General features: G+C 44.6%; 1 protein-coding gene across 3 annotated transcripts in view; it reads left to right on the top strand.

Moving 5' to 3' along the window:
* The window catches only part of LOC143329080 (activated CDC42 kinase 1-like), a 55,960-nt gene that overhangs the window by 7,100 nt on the left and 29,443 nt on the right, over positions 1-19,417 (top strand). The window contains exons 2-3 of one of the 3 annotated variants that reach the window (XM_076744767.1): positions 2,408-2,633; positions 15,301-15,516. In XM_076744767.1, the coding sequence (XP_076600882.1) occupies positions 15,436-15,516 (81 nt within the window). In that variant the 5' untranslated portion in view covers positions 2,408-2,633; positions 15,301-15,435. Of the gene's footprint in view, positions 1-2,407; positions 2,634-14,176; positions 15,517-19,417 lie in introns of those variants that run through there. The other 2 variants (XM_076744768.1, XM_076744770.1) reach the window with 2 other exon arrangements.

The raw sequence follows: 19,417 nt of genomic DNA, 5'->3' as shown, positions 1-19,417 counted from the left end.
GCTGGTATAGGAATGATTTACTGTATAAACAGAAGATGAGTTTAAAATACAGCACAGAGACAAATACCACTGTCAGTGTTTAAGAGGTCCTGCTAAACTAACACTTCTTTTTTCAGTGGTGCCATGTTGACTTCATCAGTGGGGGAAGGCAGCGTGAATGAAAGACTTTTCTGTTGACAGTGGAGTGCATGAATCAGCAGTGACTCTGCAATGGAAAAGACAGGAGAGGTAGACTTGCTACTCAGCCTGACCAGTCCTGGTTAATAATAAGCTGCAAGAGACGGGAGGAAGAGCTGTATGTGCTAATGCTGTTTTTGTTATGCTGTAACATGTACCGATGATCTTGTTCCATTTTGTGGTGAACTGGTATCAGCGTCACGTTTCCTGCAGTCAGACTGGCAGACCAAACTTAACTTCACACCTAATTTGCATCATGTGAGCTTGATACAAAGCATAAATATTGACTGCTAGTTGCTGACTGCTGATGAGGTGCCTACAAACAAGGCACTTGCTCAGTTGAAGCTGGTCAGAGACCAGCGTCAAGTCAAGTCCTCATCATTCATCCTCTGAGGACCATGAACGTCTGTACAGAATTTCGTGGCAGTTCATTCAGTTGGTGAGATACTGCAGTCTGGACCAAGCATGCTAAAATCAATGAAAATTCAGTTAAATTCAGTCATATTAGCAAATAGGTAATAAACAGCATCGTTCACTGACGCTGCTAGTTGGCGCACCTCAGTAAAGCTGCTTTTCTTGTACATTTGTAGTGTTTTCAGTGGCCTCTGTCCTTGACTGTGTTTGTGCAGTTTATTTCTGGCCTTTCTTACACTCTCCAGGGGCCGGGTGGTGTTTGTGTGTTCTAATGTGCCAGGGTGGGGGCTCCAGCCATAAACTACCCTCTCCTCCCTGCCCTGCCCACTGACTGAGTTGTGTAACAAAAATGTAAAAACCGCTGGGGTTGTGTTATGTCGCCCTCTGGCATGTTACAGATGGCTGTCAATAGCAAAAGATGCAGCTTGCTGTTTTAGCCTGAGCCAGTAATGCATGAATAGTGTGCATGTCAATAAATGAATGACATCCCAGTGGCCATTTGTCGCTTAAAAGCTAGTTCACGCCTATGAGCCTGTATTTGATTGGTGTTACTGTGTTACGGTCGTGCGTGGTCATGTTTCACCGTGCACAGTTACATACGTAGTCTTTCTTTCCTCCCAAACAAAGGCCTCATTTGTGGAGCGTGTACAGGGAGGAAGAATAGCTTGGTGTTTCCTTGTTGTGAGCTTCTCCTCTGACGCTGTAGGCCCCAGTCAGCTACTTTACTAGGTGGTGGGTGGACTGTGTCCTCGTGTGTCTGTGTGAATTGCATTGATTCATTCATACTGCCTTCTCCTGCACAGGGCCCCTCAGGCATTCCTACCATAGCCCCCAGACCTGGTTTGGAACAATGTCAAGTCAATTCGCATCAAGCATTGGAAATTGCTTCCGGTTGTAGCCGACTGTATGTTAAAGATTCAGCGGACAGCAGTGAAACAGAGTATCATGTTCTTCTGAATTTGTGTTTTCAGGATTTGTTTCAAACTAATTTCTGATCTCGAGTTGAGGTAATTAAACTGTAGATTAATCACAAATAGCAAATGTATCTGATCAGAGTGGCTTCATTGTTCGGTTTTGCGATAGTATCATTATGAGAGAGTTACTCATCTCTGTGGTTTCTTCAGTCCAGGTGTTTCCAGCACTCTGTTTGGTCATGTGCATTAAGCGTGAGCGTGGATGCTGTTGCTGAAATGTTGGCTTCCGCCTGATTTCACTCGCTGTTCAGTTTCATTTTCATGGAAATATGAAGAAAGAAAAAACAACAGCCATTCATCTGAAAGATAAGAATTGCATAAAGGTTTTATACAGTCACCCAAAGACGTAATGATGTTGATAGTATGTTGGAAAAAAAATAATTTGCATGAAGATCAGCATTACTTATGTCTACAGTATCCTAGAATATTTGGCCAATCAACTTATTTATTTATCTTGTATTTTCATTTTTTTTTTTTAAAAAGTACAGTCTGTGCCTATTAGCAGACTGTGTTCAAGCTCAGTGTGTGTCTGCAGAGGGCCCTCCAGGCCAGTCCAGTCATTTTCTTTTGAAACCCTGTAAACCTCTCCAGGGTCCTGGCTCTGACTCATTCACTCATCATGATATTAGGTCTCTGTGTGGGTGTACAAAGACCCAGGGGTTCTCACTTTCAGCCGCTCAGGACAGGAGAGAGTAAAGGTGTTTACCTGCCTCATGTTCTCCTCTGCAGATGAAATACAAGCTCTGTGGAATGCTTTATGGAAAGAAAAATAGTTCTGTTTTGACCCCATTAGATTACAATGTGACAATGTTTCTGTCTGTTTTGTTGTTTTTTTTTTGCAGGCAAGTCCTGAAGCATACTTCTGGGTTTGTGTCGACCAATGGACGACGATGAAATCATGTGAATGTGTGTTGGCCTCGGAGTGCCACGGACTTGTAGCTGGGCAAGATCTCACCTCAATGGACTGGGGGCCTCGTCTGCGCGTGGTTGACCTTCTGACATCAACCTGAGAGGAGTATCTACGGTGTGAGAGCGGACACTGGACTCAGCCCAGCGAAGAAAAACCAGGTAAGCAGATCATACCTGCTCATATTTTCAGCCTCTCAGACAATAGCGCTGTATCAATGCTGTTCTGTTTGCAGCTGGGTGTGACTGCGCACAGCGTGTGTTTGCCACAGTGTTCGCTGGTTAAACACACACACTTAAGTTTGGTTGTGTATCTGAAAGTTTGTCCGCCACACTTTCTGTTTGCTCTACTGTCTCGGTGTGTGTGTGTGTGTGTGTGTGAGCTATGCAGACATGAGATCATGCCAAACAGTGACTGTGCTCTCCTCAGAGCGGGGAGGTCCACTGACCAGCTCATTGTATCGCTGAATGGGAACTATTCACCTTTGAAACGTGGAGCAAATACCGGGGGTGATGTCATCTTGGCTCACACTGTTGGTTTTTGTGTGTGTGTGAGTTAAAGATAGCATGGCAGGATGATGAAGAAAAGAGGAAAAAAATCTTGCATGTTTTTATGGTCTGCTCGCAGATACACACTTAAAAACAGAAGGTGGATGTGGGTGATCATTTCCTGTTTCATCAGACTTGTGTTTGTTTATCCAAAGGGGAATCTGTCACATCCCACATTCATTTTATTTTCTTTTTGTGGGGCACAGGCACCGAACAACAATCCTACACTGATGAGGTAGAGTAGGAGGAAGTCACGCTGGTGGCTTTCATAGGAACCCCTCTGTTTGTCAGGCACAAACAGGCCCACGCACAGGATGCCGGCCAGCCAGACACTCAAACAGGTGTCTGCAGGCCGCAGTACGCAGGGAAATAATCATCGAGGGCTAAGATGGAGGAGAGAGTGCGAGGAGCAGACCGCGAGAGTGTACAGTATGTGTGCCTGTGAATGTAGGAACTGAGCCAACATGCCTTTGTGTGTGAGTGGGTGCACTCACTGACACTTTGTTCATGCCTTTGTTTTGTGAAACCACATGAATCGCCGACTGCTGACCCCCGGCCGGTTGTTTTATGGATCAGAGGCAGACCACCGGTGTTGTGCTGTGGACGTTGCAGGTGGAGTGGCAGCCATGTTAAAGAGGCTCATTTCTCAGTACTGTAAAGTCGGACCAGTTGATGCTTATATCTAAATTATTCAATTATAAATGCAGGACTTTCAATTGTAAGTAGTTTTATACTGAGGTGCTGTATTTTTCTGTGGGTAAATGATCTCAGTACTTCTTCTACTGGTGAAGCTGTTGGTTTACTAAAAGTGCTACTGGTGGCCAACCAGTAGGCAACATTATACAGAGCAGGTAGTAGCAGCAAAGGTCAGTACATTAACACTGTCCATAGTTTGCAGCTCAGATGATGTTAATCTGCTTCGTGGCATCATCCCTGTCCTGCATGTTGTGTTTTATAACAATTCTTCTTGTGAGGTATCTGAGGCTGAAAGCTGGAGCTGTATGTGTGTCTGGTAAAGCGTTTAAGAGAATTTTTCATTTCACCGGCTGTGATGATGTGAAGGTAAAGATGTAGATAATGAAAAGGGAAGGCGGGGAGAACATTTGTTCCACTGTCACCTGTGGTGCTCCCAGAATGAATCCGTGCTTCCTAGAAAACCAGTGATTGAGTTATTTGTTTCACAGGTTTAAATGAAAAAGTGGTGGTTGGAGGAAAGGTCAACAGAGAAGGTATGAGGATGGAGGGAAAGGCACTGAAAGGGAGTCGGGGAGTGCAGAGGAAGTTCCCAGAATAGCAGAAGAGACCAGTGAGTGTGCTTTTTGTGGAGACTGTCCCTGAATGCTTGGAGGGCCTTGGGGGCCCACACTGACAGAGGAGAACTTGGAGGAAAGGGAGCCTATGGGAGTCAAGGAGTGTGTGTCGGGGGCTGGGGGGCATGAGAGAGGACAGTGTTATTTTAACCCTGAACTTACATCCGGCTGTCACACCTCCTCCCAACGCTGCTGACTCCTCAATCAATCTACCTGCAGACCAGCTGTCACACACCTCACTGTCGTTTTCACTCCTCCGGCTCTCCTCTCCTTTCGCCTTCAGCTGGTTCTGCTTCATTATCCTTTCTCTTTCTTTCTCTTCCTGCTCACAGATACGCAGGTATTGCGTTACCAGCCCCCCTGAGGACTGGCGTGCTGTCTGACGCTTCCGGGTGTATTGTACGTTCCCTGTGTTGTTAACGCGTCAGGTTTCCTGATGAAGGGACCCTGTAATAGATCACCTTGTGACACTGGCTACTCACAGCTACAGGCTAGAAGACTACAGCTTCCCATAGTTGCTTCAAGCTGCTTTTACACCCAAAAAACAAACCTCAGATGACAAAACCTCAGTGAATAGTTTTGTAGACACATTCTGGTGCAGACAGTGCGTCGTCTGCATGGCGTCACTTATTTATCAGCTTCACATCTCTGACATGATTCATCTCTGGTTTTATTCAAGTTGTCTCTTTAAAGGGGAATTTTGGGGCATCTGGTGCCCTTGTAGTTAGAGACATATAGCCACGATGTCCTGGTTTAAAGCGGATGACCTTTGCTGTCACATCGCACGTCTCTATCTGCATTTCCTGTCTGTATCTCTCCTGTCTCTGCCAATGAAGACAAAATACTTCTGCAGAGATTAAAGGCACAGCTGCTTCAGTGCAACCAGCCAAATCTCTGCCAGCTGAGGCTTTTATATTACCTCATGATATATTGTCATGTCGACCAACCCTGCACTCATTTAAACACACTGCCAGGCATGAATACAGCATTTCAGTCACCTGGCAAGTGGAGCGGGAAGTGGATGTGCTGTGCTGTGCAGTGAGCTTTGGTCTGACTCAAAGACAGCTGTTTGAACTTTCTACTGAATTCGGGTTTTATGGAAGGCTGCAGGAAGCTCATGCTCCTCACCTCATTCGATGCATTTATCGTGACAGACAGTCTTAACGGACAAAACTATGAGTCACGCCCGGGTTGAAAGATTTGCTTTTAGTGCATCCATGGTTCACACCGGAAACGATGAGAGGCCTGTCACAGTGTTCAGAGTTCACACGCAGTTCGACTCCACGCAGCACAGTTGCATTTCTGGCTGTGTGTGTGCCCCATAGCGTTAAGACACAAATCATAATGGAGACAGATGAGTCCCACTGATACCGTTTGTGTTTGTGAGGCCGTCTGAGCACCGAGTTCCTGTGTGTGTCTGAGCAGCTGAGCTCAGTTCAGTTTGTTCTTTTCCTTCATGATAATCTTATTTTTGTTGTGAATGTTTTTCTGAAGTAAAAGAATGCTCCATTTTTTTTTTGATAAGCTGTATTTTCATTCCTTATCATTTCAGCCTCTCTCTCTGTGTTTCACACACACACACACACACACACACACACACACACACACACACACACACACCCACACCCACACAGGACCAAAGAGAGTGTGGGTTGTTGTCTTTCTTATCTGTTGTTACTCTGCTCAATCACTCAGCCCTTCTTGGGAGCCGGGAGCGGAAGAGCAGCTTACATATTGACCAGAGGCGCGCACACACACACACACACACACACACACACACACGCACACACACACACACACACACACACACACACACACACACACACACACACACACACACACACGCACACACACCTGTACACCACTGGAGACATTGATGGTGCAATTTTTGCAGTCTGTCTTGCAGGTCTGTGACAGAGCCCGTATCACCGCCCACACACATGCACACACACACACACACACACACACACACACACACACACACACACACACACACACATACTTGCACACTTACTGTGCTGCTGCTTTACACATGAAGTAAAAAACAAAACAAACAACTTGTTTCAGTTTGAGGCAGGTGCAGTGAACAGTGAATGACACTACTACAACAGTAGATGACGTCTTTTATTTTTATCTGAATTTTTAATGCAGCAGAGTTTTGTCACACGTGTTGTAATGTTCCCGTCCTCGGTGAGTGTGCAGATGGAAGTCGTTAAGCTGGCATTTCACTTTTTCTCGTTGGCAGGCTGAATGATGAACAGCACACTTCTGCATATGGATGTCACTCCAAGGGAGGGATTTCTGCTTTTTCCAAAAATAGCAGAGATTACGTCTCTGGAAGCTTCCGACAGACATTATAGAGAATTATTAACATCTAACCTGGAATCCATTTGAGCAGTAGTCTGCAGCCTCTTCTCATCTCTGCTGAATAACTTTACAAATCATTACTTACATTTCTGATGATGAATAGCCCAGTATGTTTCATATATGATTACAAACACACACTGGTTGAGGCAGGAAATCAGTGTTCAACACCTGCCTCATAATCATGAATTTAAACTGCTTTTAACGTGACTTTTTCCTCTGACTGCCTCACACTGCCCCCATGTGGCCAGATGGAGAAATGATAATAGTGAATCCATTCAAACATATCAGAAACATGTCTACACTGCCACGATGAGAAAGCTGACAGATGATAATATTAATTGATATTATATTTTTGCCCTTGATTGTAGTTTAGTTTAAACTGAAGGAACCATTTGTGAGATTCTGCTCGTCATGTGAGCTGAGGCTCAGTGTCACCACTCACTCACTCACACACACACACACACGCACACACACACGCACACACACACACACACACACACACACACACACACACACACACAAAGCCCCTGGCATGATGTATGAGCAGGCCCCCAGATGGCAGTGAAACACAGAGAGCTTTGGCTTCTGATGATTTGCATACCTCATCACCTGTGACCTTGGCACCAACGCACACACACAGATTAAGAGAGACAGCGGGTCCCTCGTCCCATCCTCTCTTCCCCCTAATCTTCTGCTGTGCTACCCTGCATGGCCCGGCGTGGATCACCCCCCACCTGTTTCGCGTGCAGGGACAGAGGAAAGCCAACACCACACACACTCACGTGCCCCTTTAACACTTCCCAGAAAGCCAGCATGAGAGCTGAGGATTATTTAACATGGAGGTGTATCTGTCACACAAACACGCACATATTCTGTCTTTGTCCCTTCATCTCTCTCTCGCACACCTCTGTCCACAGTGGATTTGCTTCGCGTGCCTGTCCACCTCTGATTCAGCTGAAGTGGAAATCTTTCTGGGAAAGGGGTGATGAGGGAGGATTTGTTGAGGATAATATTTCTCCTGACAGCTCAGCATGAAATACCGTGTGTTCTACGATAAGTGGAAGCCATTAGGATGTTTGACTCTGTGCCCGACCGTGATTGATCCAAACTGAGCCTGCTGGGCTGGGGACAAGCCATCATTCAGCCACATCCTTTTCATTGTGACTGCTTGAAGCTGCACATAGTGGTTTTTCACTCTTGATAAGAAGGTGATCAATATAAAACATGCTACATATCACGATGATACAACAGCTGATCTAAAAAGTGTTGATCTTTATGTGCCCACGACATAAAGCAGCCTTGAAGAAGAAAAGAGAACTTGTCTAATGTGGCTTCTCAGTGATATGGAAAACGTACTAAGAATTCAAACATTGTTTATCAATTGTGGCATTTTATACCTTCGTGACATAGTGACAGCAGAAGGATGACAGGAAATGAGTGACATACAAAGATTTCCAGATTGGTTTCAAACCAGGCGTGCTGCAGTTCATGGTCAGAGTCTTAATTAGAAAGTAAACAGGAGAGTCATGGTCAGCACCTGAAACACCCGAGGCCACCAGGAAGCATTTTTAAATCTGAACAAAGCACAAAGGTTGAAAAAGCTTTTCACACACTAAATATTTAAGTTAATCTGGCAATCAACAGTATTTTGCTATAAATATGAAATATTTTTAGATTACACAGCGTAATGGCAGTGGAATAATAACACCATCGGTATTTAGATTGGTAGATTGCTTCTTTCTACTCTCCCATTTCCAAAGTGCCATTGATCGTTTCTTCATGGAAACAAATGCAGTGTGTCGCTGCTCCTCCGAGGAAAACAGAAGCGATCTAGTCGTGTTCGAGACAGGGACACCGACAGTATTATCACTTGGAAAATGCTGCGGGCGGAAACATTGTCTGTTTCCACTTCAAATCGTTGTTGCCGCATTCTTGCAAAAAAAAGCTGGGCCATGAAAAAATATGATTTCAGCAACAATTCTTTCTCTTTCTTTCTTCTTCTGCACAAGTTTCTGAAGTGTTGTACATTTGCACAATATTACCTGGCATAGTCTAGATTTACTGTAGCTAACAAACATATCTGCTCGAGCTGATATGAGTTTTTCTTTGTTGCACATCAGCAAAGTGAGTACTAGGTGATTTTAGATGGGGTCCTCAGGTTTGACCAGTCACCCCCCCCCACACACTTTACATGAGTACTGAAATGATTAGCTGATTAATTGCTGAGAAAATTGACAGAGAAATAATTGCCATCAACTTTTACAACTGGTTGAATTTTTCTGTATTTTCAAGATGAAATGTCATCCACTGCTCCCAGCAATGTGAGGATTTGATGCTTTTCTCTCTTAAATATCATCATAAATTAAATATTTTTAGGTTAGCTGCTGGTCCAGTGTAATTTGTAGATATCACCTTGGGCTCTGGAAAACTTGTTACACATTAAATGGTATTTTCTGACATTTTATAAATACTAGATTAATGGAATAATGGTAAAATTCACTTTATTGACAGTGAAAATAGTTGAGGCTGCAGTTAATGAATTAATGTTTTTTTTTTTGTTTTTTTTAATGAATTGTTTACAATATAAAATATCAGAAAATATGAAAAATGTCAGTCACAATTTCCCACAGCCCAAAAATGATGGATTTTTTTTGTCTGACTAACTTAAAATATTGAATTTACAAATAACAAAAAAAAGCAAATATTCATATTTGAGAAGTGTTTGGCATTTGACTTTCACAAATGATTGACAAAATGCATCAAATGTGGAAATACTTGGTGTGACCTGCCTCCTCTTTGTCCAGAAATGAGGCAGCAGCAACATCACCTGTACTTGAAAATCTCGTGAAGGTGTTTCAGCACGTGGTGAGGATTTAGGGCGAGACAAGAGGTTTAGTTTTGACGGACGGCACGTGGGTCAGCTGTCAGGGCTGACCCCCCCTGGTGTTGAAGGTAAAGGTAAAAATAAATGCAGAGCAGAGATGCTGATGGAGCTGCTGTCCCACATCTCCACAGTCCACACCCCGACCACAGCTATGTCAGCTGACTCACTGGCCCATTACGTTTTTAACTGTGTGGACACTTTCCCAGGAGAACTGACCTCAGCACAGTGGCAGAGTCGTCGGTCAGTCTTAACGTCTCTCTTCATGTCACAGAGCAGTGAATCATCTCGTAGCACGTCCGGTGTTTTTCACCCTCAGCGAGGTGAAGTCATCGTCTACATCAACAAGATCTGATCTCTGACTGGAAGCTGTGGGTGGGTGGGTGCCGCAGTGGTTGTTAAGAGGGTTCATGCGGAGTCCCACCAGAAGCAGGACTGTTAGCCATTGTTCACCTTCAGCACAGGAAACTGATATTGATGTTGATTTATTCTTTATTATTAGAATATTGTTAAAATTAGTTTTCTTTCACCATGAAAATGTGGAAGAGTTGCAGGTTGTTTCATACAAAGTGGATGAAGAGGACCGATGGAAAGACTAGATATTTGTGTTGAGAGGATTATGGGTCAGTGTGATGCATCTCGCCCAAGTCTTATTTTAAAAAATTAAATGTGTTGTTACTATGAATCAACTTAAGGCTCAGCTGATTTTACACAGAACTGTCAGTGTCCTCGTTACTTTGAGCTTGTAAAAACAGATGCATAATGTTTTCTGTGTCTGTGGAGGAGCCCTGTCAAATATGAGAATTTAACCGTGATAATGTCATAGCAGTTATCTCAGCTTGGTCTTCCATCGTTCCCCTTTTTCTCAGACAATCTACATTGCAAACTGGGGGAGTGGAGTTTGAAAGATGGGTCTAATGATAAATGCATTACAGGAAGAGATCCAGTGAAACAGTCAGCACACAGTATGTCGGCCTCTGCTGTATCGATTCTGACCGTTTTATACGGCTGCGACTAGTGATTATTTCCATTAGCAGTTAATTCGCCCATTACTTTCTCAACTCATCAATGGATTTAGAAATTGTCAAAAAAGTGAACAGTGTCCTGTCCAGAACTGAAGGATATTCAATTCACAGTAATAGAACAGAGAAAAACAGAAACTTCTCACTTTGGAGACCTGACCTCAGTCTCAAGTGAATTACCAACTTTGTGGAAATCCACTTCTAAATATCAGGACATGTAGAGAAAATCAATCGAATACAGTGTAGGCCATAAACACGTTTGATTTTAACTGCAATTAGTATAAAATAATCCAATATTTCTAAAGCACTATGTTTTGTGGGATGATTATATTTTGTATAACTACAGTGAAATCTGTAGCGTCTTCGATTTTCTCATTTAAAACGCAGTACAGTATGATGCTCCATCTGTCACTGGAATTTATTGATGTTAGTATGAAGACTACAACGTAAATCACAATTATTGTGTTGATTACTTAATCTGCTATTCAATCATATAGTCTATAAAATAAGTCATCAGAGTGCACACACACACTCACACCCACACACACACACACACAGATAAAGTACCCCATAACTGGAGAAGAGGCCGTTCTGTCCAGTTACTACCCTGATTATATTTCCACCCTTCAAGCCCCACATCGGTAGTAGACATCAGGGATTTCTTCCAGCTCCTGTTCAAAAGCTTACTGCTGCCCCCAGAGCCTGTGGTCTACCCACCAACAGTCGTAAAGAGACAGGAGGGACCCCGAAGTCCCAGTCCTTTTGGTCTTTAAGGAGTCTAAACGGTTTCTTAAAGGCCGGCTTTAAACGGCGTGTAATGTTTGTGCTGGGAACGCGGTGCCGTTACACCCACAGCCTGTCTGCTCTGCTTCTCCGTGCTCTCCATCACGGGGGCAGAGAAGGCGTTTACGTGTTTTAACAGGCTCGGCTTTACCTTCCCCCTGACGCAAGATGGCTGACAAATGAAGCCTCTGGGGTCAAAGGTCGAAGCCACAGTATTTAGTTATTAAAGGGGTTTTCCAGGTTTCTGGAGGAGACTGTGTGAAATGTGGTGTGTAATGGAAGCCGAGAGGTTGGAGGTGAAGGTGTGGTTCTCTCTGAGTGATATTATGTTTAAAGACATATGAACATGACTGAGATATGACATGTATGAATAAGAAAAATGCTCGCTTGGATTTTCATAAATGAGTTAATAATAATAAAAAAGCACTTTTAATGTAGAACGTTCAGTAATGACATACAAGTACAGATGCTCCTGTCCATAATCAATAACAGTTTAAAATTAAAGGTTTTATGTTCAGTTCAACTTGAATATTTTCATACTTTGATTAAACAGCAGATTCAATTAGGAAGATTAAGATTAGATGAAAATATTAATAAATAAATGAGATTTTCCGACCAAAATGTGGATTTCCACAGAGTTTTTGAGACAGTAAGAGTTTATTCTGATACGCACTGAGGGATAGAAGATAAAAAGACACCCTTTCTGGGCAGATGTATAGTACAGACAACTCTGCACGCAAAAAATATGGAAGGAAGTTTTGCAAGAGGTCCAAAATATGGAAGTCAGAAACATGTTGACATATTTCCTGTGACTGTGTGAATGTCCACATATTCAGCATGTATTGCTTTACTCCAAAAAAGGTGCATCTTGTCATCTCTTGCCTTTCCTTACACTTTAAGCTCTTATTCTACTTATCACATGATTATTTTTATGCGATAAGCCTTTCCCCTCTGGACTAGTCTACCATACAGTCTGTAATGGAGCGCGTTAACTTCATCGGGGGGAGGTGGTGGGGAGCAGCGACCCCCACATGATACCACAGCTCGGCCCTGCTCCATTTATCACAGCCTCAACTGGCCAACCTCCTCTGCCTGCCTGCCTGCCTGCCTGCCTGCCTGTCTGTCTGTCTGTCTGCTGCTTCTTCATCCTCCCTGCTGTCTGGCTCTGTCTCACTTCGCTCGTCTGTCTGCATTTCATATTTAATGCGGTAATGTTCGATTGTGTGTACTACTGTGACTTTTTGTGCGCTTGCAACTGTGTTCAGTTGAAGTCATAGGTTGTGATGCTGGACATCATATCTCACTGTACATATGTGTTTAACCAAGATGTGTGTCAAGCAAATGCACTTGTACTACTGTAGGTGTTGGAGGAGATGGAGAGAGAGAAAACGAGGTTGTGAGCGTTTTGAGGTTTGTACTCAGAGATCTGATAGGCTGCTCCAGTCGCCAGCCTGGCCAGTAAGGATCATTGATGTGGGATTCAGGTGTAAGAGAGGGAGGGGGAGCAACACAACAGCTCACCCTAGAGACCAAAAAACATACATCCATATACGAAAGCAGAGAGGAAAGGAGGGCGCAGCCTGTCGGAATTCACTGGTTCATGTTAGCTTTATTTATGGCCGAGGGAATTTGATTGTGATTGCTGACACTGCCCTCGACACGTACAGATAAGATCAACATTATGGCTGGTGGTGAATGAGGACTTACAGGCGTCTGTGCTGCTGTGTGTGTCTGCATGCATGTACAGTGTCTCTGTGTTTCAGTTTTTTAGAAACTGATGTGTGCGCATGTGCCTTTATGTGGAGGTGAGCGCATGTTTGTGTGTTTACAGTGCAATGTTGCGTGCCGCTCACACGTGTGACAGTCGGCCTCCAGAGGACCAGATTCAGCAGCAGAGCAGAGAAGAGGCAGAGAAACGAGAGCAAAAGGCCAATGTTGCTCAGTGGGCTGCGAATAACCGGCCCGAGGACATCAACAGGACTGGAATGGACTCAGAAAGAGGGAGAAGAAAGGGGCAGTGGGAACGAGAGGAAAGGCACGAATGAGATGAGAGGAGGGAAAAGGAAAGAAGGCAAGTGTTTAGGATAGAAAGAAGGAAGAATAAAGAGTGAGTGGACTGAGGGGTGGAGACGAAGGCATATGAGTCAACAAGCACTGTGCGCTGCTGTCATTTACATGTGTTAAAGACTTGCTCAATGGCATCAGTGGCTACACTGCAATGCTGCTAGTCACACTAGGATTTGGGAAAGACCAGGAGGTAGTGTCACGCACATGCACGCACACACACGTACACACACACACGTACACACACACGTGCACACACGCACACACACACATTGTTCTTTTATTCTATTTTCTCCTGCATCCAGATGTCCACTCAGCAAGGATCCAGATGGCCTAGATACCCTCCCTATCGTGGAGAGGTGCTTTTGACACACACACGCATAAACACACAAACACACACAAAGCAGCATGGCCGTGTTTTTCTCCCTCTCACAGGGAGGATTAACTCTACTCATTAGGGCTCCCCCGCCTCTCGCCACCATCCATCCTCCCCCTCCCTCCCCATGTCGGCATGCCTCGACACCATTGGTTGCTTCTATCAGGACCACCGCTGACTGGATCACCACGACTACAGGACACAGGGGGGCGGGGAGGGGGTGGAATGGGTTGATGTTGCCACGGTAATAGAGGAGGGCGACCACTCACCAAATCATTGAGCCGGGGCTGAAATGGAAAAAAAAAATGAAGTGGATGGGGTGCGGAAATCGGGTTAGCGGGTGAGAGACTGAGAGGAGGAGAGGAGGGGGAAAACAATAACAACAACAGCGAGGGATTAGGCATCGAGCAATCAGGAAGTCCGTTTAGGACAAAGCAGCGTTAAAAATCCTCCCAGACCTTAGCTGTGATCATCAGAGCTGAGCTGCCAGTCCGATTGGACAGCTGCTCAAGATCTGTGGGGGGAAAAAAATACAAGCACACACACACAAAGGACGGCTGAAATGAAACAGGTGAAAAATGAAAAACAGCTCCTGTACGATCTCTCCCCTTGGCTGCTGTGACGTGTCACTCCCGGCGATGAGTGAGAGGAGGTAAGCAGGCCGGAGTGATGCCTGGGGCACAGAAATAGAGAGAGAGGGAGAGAGAGAGAGAGAGGGGGGATATGAAGAGCATGCGTCAGCACTAAGGCAGGGCCAATGAGAGAGAGAGAGAGACAGCAGAGATGAGCGAGGTGGAGGGCGAGGTGGAGCGAGAGAGAGATTGAGGGTAGAGATGATTACCGTGGCGTGAGATGGGGCAACAGAAATAGAGCCTGTCGGATCTGTCACCTCCACTGCCACACCTTGGACGCATCATCCCACCGCTCCATCCTTACTGCAGCAGCTTCTACACATGGGATTTCCTGGTCTGGGAGGACAATAACGATCAATAAATGATCAGTTTCAGAGGCTCGGGGGCTTCCTGAAGATTGCGCCGGTGGCACATGAAAAGGACAAACTGTACATCTTTTTAAAAGCAGCAGATTGTCTTCTGTTTTGCTTCAGAAGAGGAGGAATCCCCGCCTGCACACAACAATGCAAAAAGAGGGAGTATCGTCATTCTGCATCAAGAATTATTGTCTGCAGCTTGAAGGAGGAATTCGTTATTAAAACCTGTCTCCATAAAGATAAGCACCTGTGTTTTTACAGAGTGCTCAGGCAGTGAACACTGTTGTGTGAATATGAGGAACTCATTGTCTGGCCATTTTCAAGGAAAGCTGACTCTCCCTTAATAAGGAAGACAATGAAGGTGGGAGTACTGGAGACGGCAGCGTTGTTAGTTGAATGATTACAAATAATGTGCTCAGCTATCTGAAATAATGCAGCGCTCTACTGTGCGTGACATGCAGAATACTGTACTTGTCTTCCTAATGACAGCACGGACCTTGCGGCGTGCTGACTGACCGACTGACTGACTGAGTGGGTTTGCTCACTGACTGGAGCTGTGGCTATTTGGGGACTTTGAGGACACGTTGCCTCGGGCAGGTGCCGGCCGGGTGCAGGAGCTCCACCATGGGGGAGACGGCAGAATACCAGAGGCTGCAGGAAACGACCGAGTCTGACTACGAGCGCCTGCCCAGCGATGATGAAGAGGTAGACCTCTGCAGTCTCTTTCATTATAGCCATGATAATACCACGCAGCTATGGACAAACATGGTGACACACAAACAGCGAGCCGTAGTTTCAGCAGGTATTATGGATCCTGCTGAGGGAAATTAAAGGGTGTGAGATGATGTAAGGCTTTGTTGTGGTGGTCACTGAGGGAGGTGTGTTTCTTACTGAACTGAAAATTAATTTGAGATTGTCAGGTCATTCATGGATTATGCTTCCCGATGCACTAATATGTATCTTTGTTCTAGAAGATGTGCGAATTTGTATCTTTTAGTGGCAGTAACCTAAGCAACAGTGTTGCACCTCTGTGGAGTGTGCAGATGTTGTTTCGTGTGTGCAATATTTGCAACATTTGTGTGATTTTTTAACATCACAGGCAGCTGTTTGCTGACCATGTGGCACTCTGGGAGATACAGTGTTATTTTCTTAATGTATGCTGTCAGTAATCTTTCAAGATTGAAGATTCTTTTTCGCAGAAGACATTTTGTTGTTTCACAGACAGTGTAGATAATCAAATGAATCTTGGCTGAATTCTATTTAGCTGCTGGTTCACTGTCACGCTGTCATGGTCCATTGTTAAAAACACCTATGCTACAGGTCAAAATGTCTCCTTTGAAAAGGACCTACTGTACGGATATGAGTCTGTATCATAGACCTATAGAAGCGCTCATTCATCCGTCGCACAGAAGCAGCTCTTTTGCACTCATATGTCACCATCACCCTCAACCGCCACACACTCATGCACACACACCACACACAAGGCCAGCCCCTGTGTGTGCTGAGTTACTGAATGCAGGACCATGAGGTCATTGATGAAGTGCTGCTGAATGAGCTCGGTGACAGGCAAAGTATGACATTTTATACCCTCCCACCTCTTCCGCAAACCCCTACGTCCTCTCTGATGCACTGTCAGGCCCCGGCTGTTCTTTCGGCTGTCTAAAATGTGTATTTGGTACCATACTGTAGGGAGACAGACCATAAATGTGACAAAGAGAGAAAAGTTTCCCAGCTGGAAATCCGAAAAGTACACTTCATTACAGTAATCGGTCAGATTACGGTGGATGTTTCTTTTGTTTGGTTTGCACAAGATTCCTGAATGTGCTGAATTGAAAATGGAAAGGCCAGTGTGTGGCTGGTTGTGTGTGAGTGACAATAATAACCAGAGTGTTGTGAAATGTATAATATTGACGTCTGAGTCTTATAGATTAGGCACGGAGGATCAAAATCTGTCAAGCTGACACTGAATCCCTGCCTGAATTCATCCTCTATGATTGAATTGTTTCTGATTGAGAATTTTCCCAGTTTGAGGGTGTATTTTATTGTGTTTTTTAGGCAAAGGTCTTGTGTAACATCTATCAAAACTCGGCACTACTATCAAAAGATTTCAGAGAGCCTGGCCCTGCACATGATAAACGGGTATAAAAAAACAGGCGGGTGGATAAATGTGTAGATCTGCGCAACAGTTTAAAGACTGTGAATGTGGACTGTGTGCTGCGTTCAGGGTCTGTGTGTTAGTTCAGAGTTAAACCAGTGGATGCTGCAGCTGTCCTGGTCGCTGGGGGATGAATCAGATCAGTCTCCTTCTACAGCTGCAGCTTGGTGCTGAATACAGCGGTTTTCTGGTTTTAACACACACAGCTCTAACACACTGATAGCGTGCAGCCATCACAATCAGTAAGTCAGACACAGAGAGAACGATGTGCAAGAGAGGAGAGCAGTTCACGCGAGGAAGAAGAGAATGGGGAGAGGCTAGAGTTGACAAATACACTTTGTTTATCAGAGCAACCATTTTATTCTTAATACAGATCTATTTCTGATATGCTTTGGAGCGTGAGGGGATTAGTGAACGGCAGCTAGCGCTATGTCGTTGAGCAGCTGCTGTATTTTTTTAAAATGGGAACAATAGATATTTTCCATTTATCTCACCCTAACACACACACTGTGCTACATTTTAGCTTCAGATCTGGTTGACTGTCTGTAGGAGGTCAATCCTGACATTTGACCGACATTTTTCTCTCACACCCTCCTTTCCCCTCTTAGCCAGCTTTAGGGGATCACAGAGGAGATGGCTCAGGAGAGAGGCCACATTAGGAAGTATTAGCGGGGGTTTGTTTTGGTTGTCTGGCATTATGAATATTAGGCCAAGCGACCGAAAGGGGGCACATATGTTCTGTGTTTGCCTGGAAGCAGTCTGTTTGTGTCCAAAACTTTTTTTTTTTCCTTCCCACTGTCGGTTCTTGTTAGCGCCCACCACCATGCAGCGCCTCTCCCCTCCGTGAACGATGAGGTGGACGGTGAGGGGATTTAAGGAGAACGTAAAAGCCAGACTTGGGCAGATGGTTACTATCTGTGAGATCAGGAATGACTCATCTCTGTCTGTGCATGCATGCGTCCTTCAGACGTATCGTCAGACTGTGTGTGTTTGTGTGTGTGTAGATATTTTGCTTGCACAGTTGTAAAGGGGATTAATGATGTTTGTTCTACTACTCCTTCACTCTGCTCTGCTGGTTGTTGGCACCCGACACCAAACCGCAGATTCATGTTTTGCCACCAAAAGGTTGCGACTTATTTTAGAAATGCACTGGCTGCGCATTCGCCAATCCACTAAGCTATCTTAATCCCCAACACTGTACGTCAGTGGGAACCCAGCCGGTGTGAGCGCATGCCTCTGCGTGCTTGTGTCTGTGTACAGTGAGCATCGTATTACAGAATCAAGATAAATGTGTGTGTGTTGCAGTGCTCACAATGCAGACCTCACACAGCGCTTTGTTCTTCATAATCTTATTAGCCAGCAAGCCACTAATTTGATGTCAATTCATGATAATACACTCTACACTGTCAGACATTTAACTTGAGCTTTACAGTAATTAGCATCCTTTTCACATTCCAGTAGAACAGCTATTGAGTCATGCTACTGTGTGTGTGTGTGTGTGTGTGTGTGTGTTTGTGTGTGCGCACACAAGAAAGAGATGAGGGCCAGCTATGAGCAGCTGGACCGGCCTGCAGTAGCTGCTTCATTGTAAGTGTGAGGAACCAAGGCAGTCAGGCACAAGAGACACAGTTCAATAACAGAAACAAACCACTTTAACTTGAAAATGTGCATATTTAACATTTCAAAGGACAAAGTATGCAGCTCATAGCAGCTTCGTTTGAACTGAGCTTCGTGTCAGAAGCTGAGCGAGAAGAACCTGCACTTTAGCGTCGTGGTTTTGATTGTTTTTGGTTTATGTGTTTACATGGAACATGGTATCTCTGTCTACATAATCCTGACTGTCTCCATGTTCCTGAACATCTCAGCTGCTCATTTCTGTACAGAAAGTGACCTCAACAGTGCAAATTGAATACGGTTCGGTTTCTGGCTATTTGAACTCTGCTGTATTTACCGCTCTGCTGGCTTCTCTATCTGATGACAGCTAGCGGAAATCAAGAACAACAGTATAATTCATGATCTGGATTATGGAAGTCAGACTTGCCCTTTATTTCAGCTTTGATGATCGTTAAAACTTATTCATAATGTACTACTACATAACTTGAGTTGATGGCTGCAAGCATGCCAGAGGAAGATTAGAAACCCAGGTAAGGTGTTTACACGGCACAGGAACCCGGTTTCTGTCGGAGTGCTCCAGCTTGCATCTCCAGGCTTTTCCAATCCGGCATAAGGCCTCGTACAGGTCTCTGAAACCAGGATACGGACTTACTGTGCAACTCTGATTGGGATACTCAGTCAAGTCAGTGTGTTCAACAAAGACAGAAAAAAGGGAAACATTTATATGATCAGGCCAGACAATGAACAGAACAGACATCACATTCTGCCAACGTGAGCCGATTATTTTAACACTCTCTGTAGATAGTTCCCCTGTTGTCCCCAGTCTGCATTATTTGA

Source organism: Chaetodon auriga, chromosome 12 (assembly GCF_051107435.1).
Source record: "Chaetodon auriga isolate fChaAug3 chromosome 12, fChaAug3.hap1, whole genome shotgun sequence".
Lineage (NCBI taxonomy): Eukaryota > Metazoa > Chordata > Actinopteri > Chaetodontiformes > Chaetodontidae > Chaetodon > Chaetodon auriga.
Note: the sequence above shows the minus strand (reverse complement) of the source record. Positions and strands in the feature narration are given on the sequence as shown.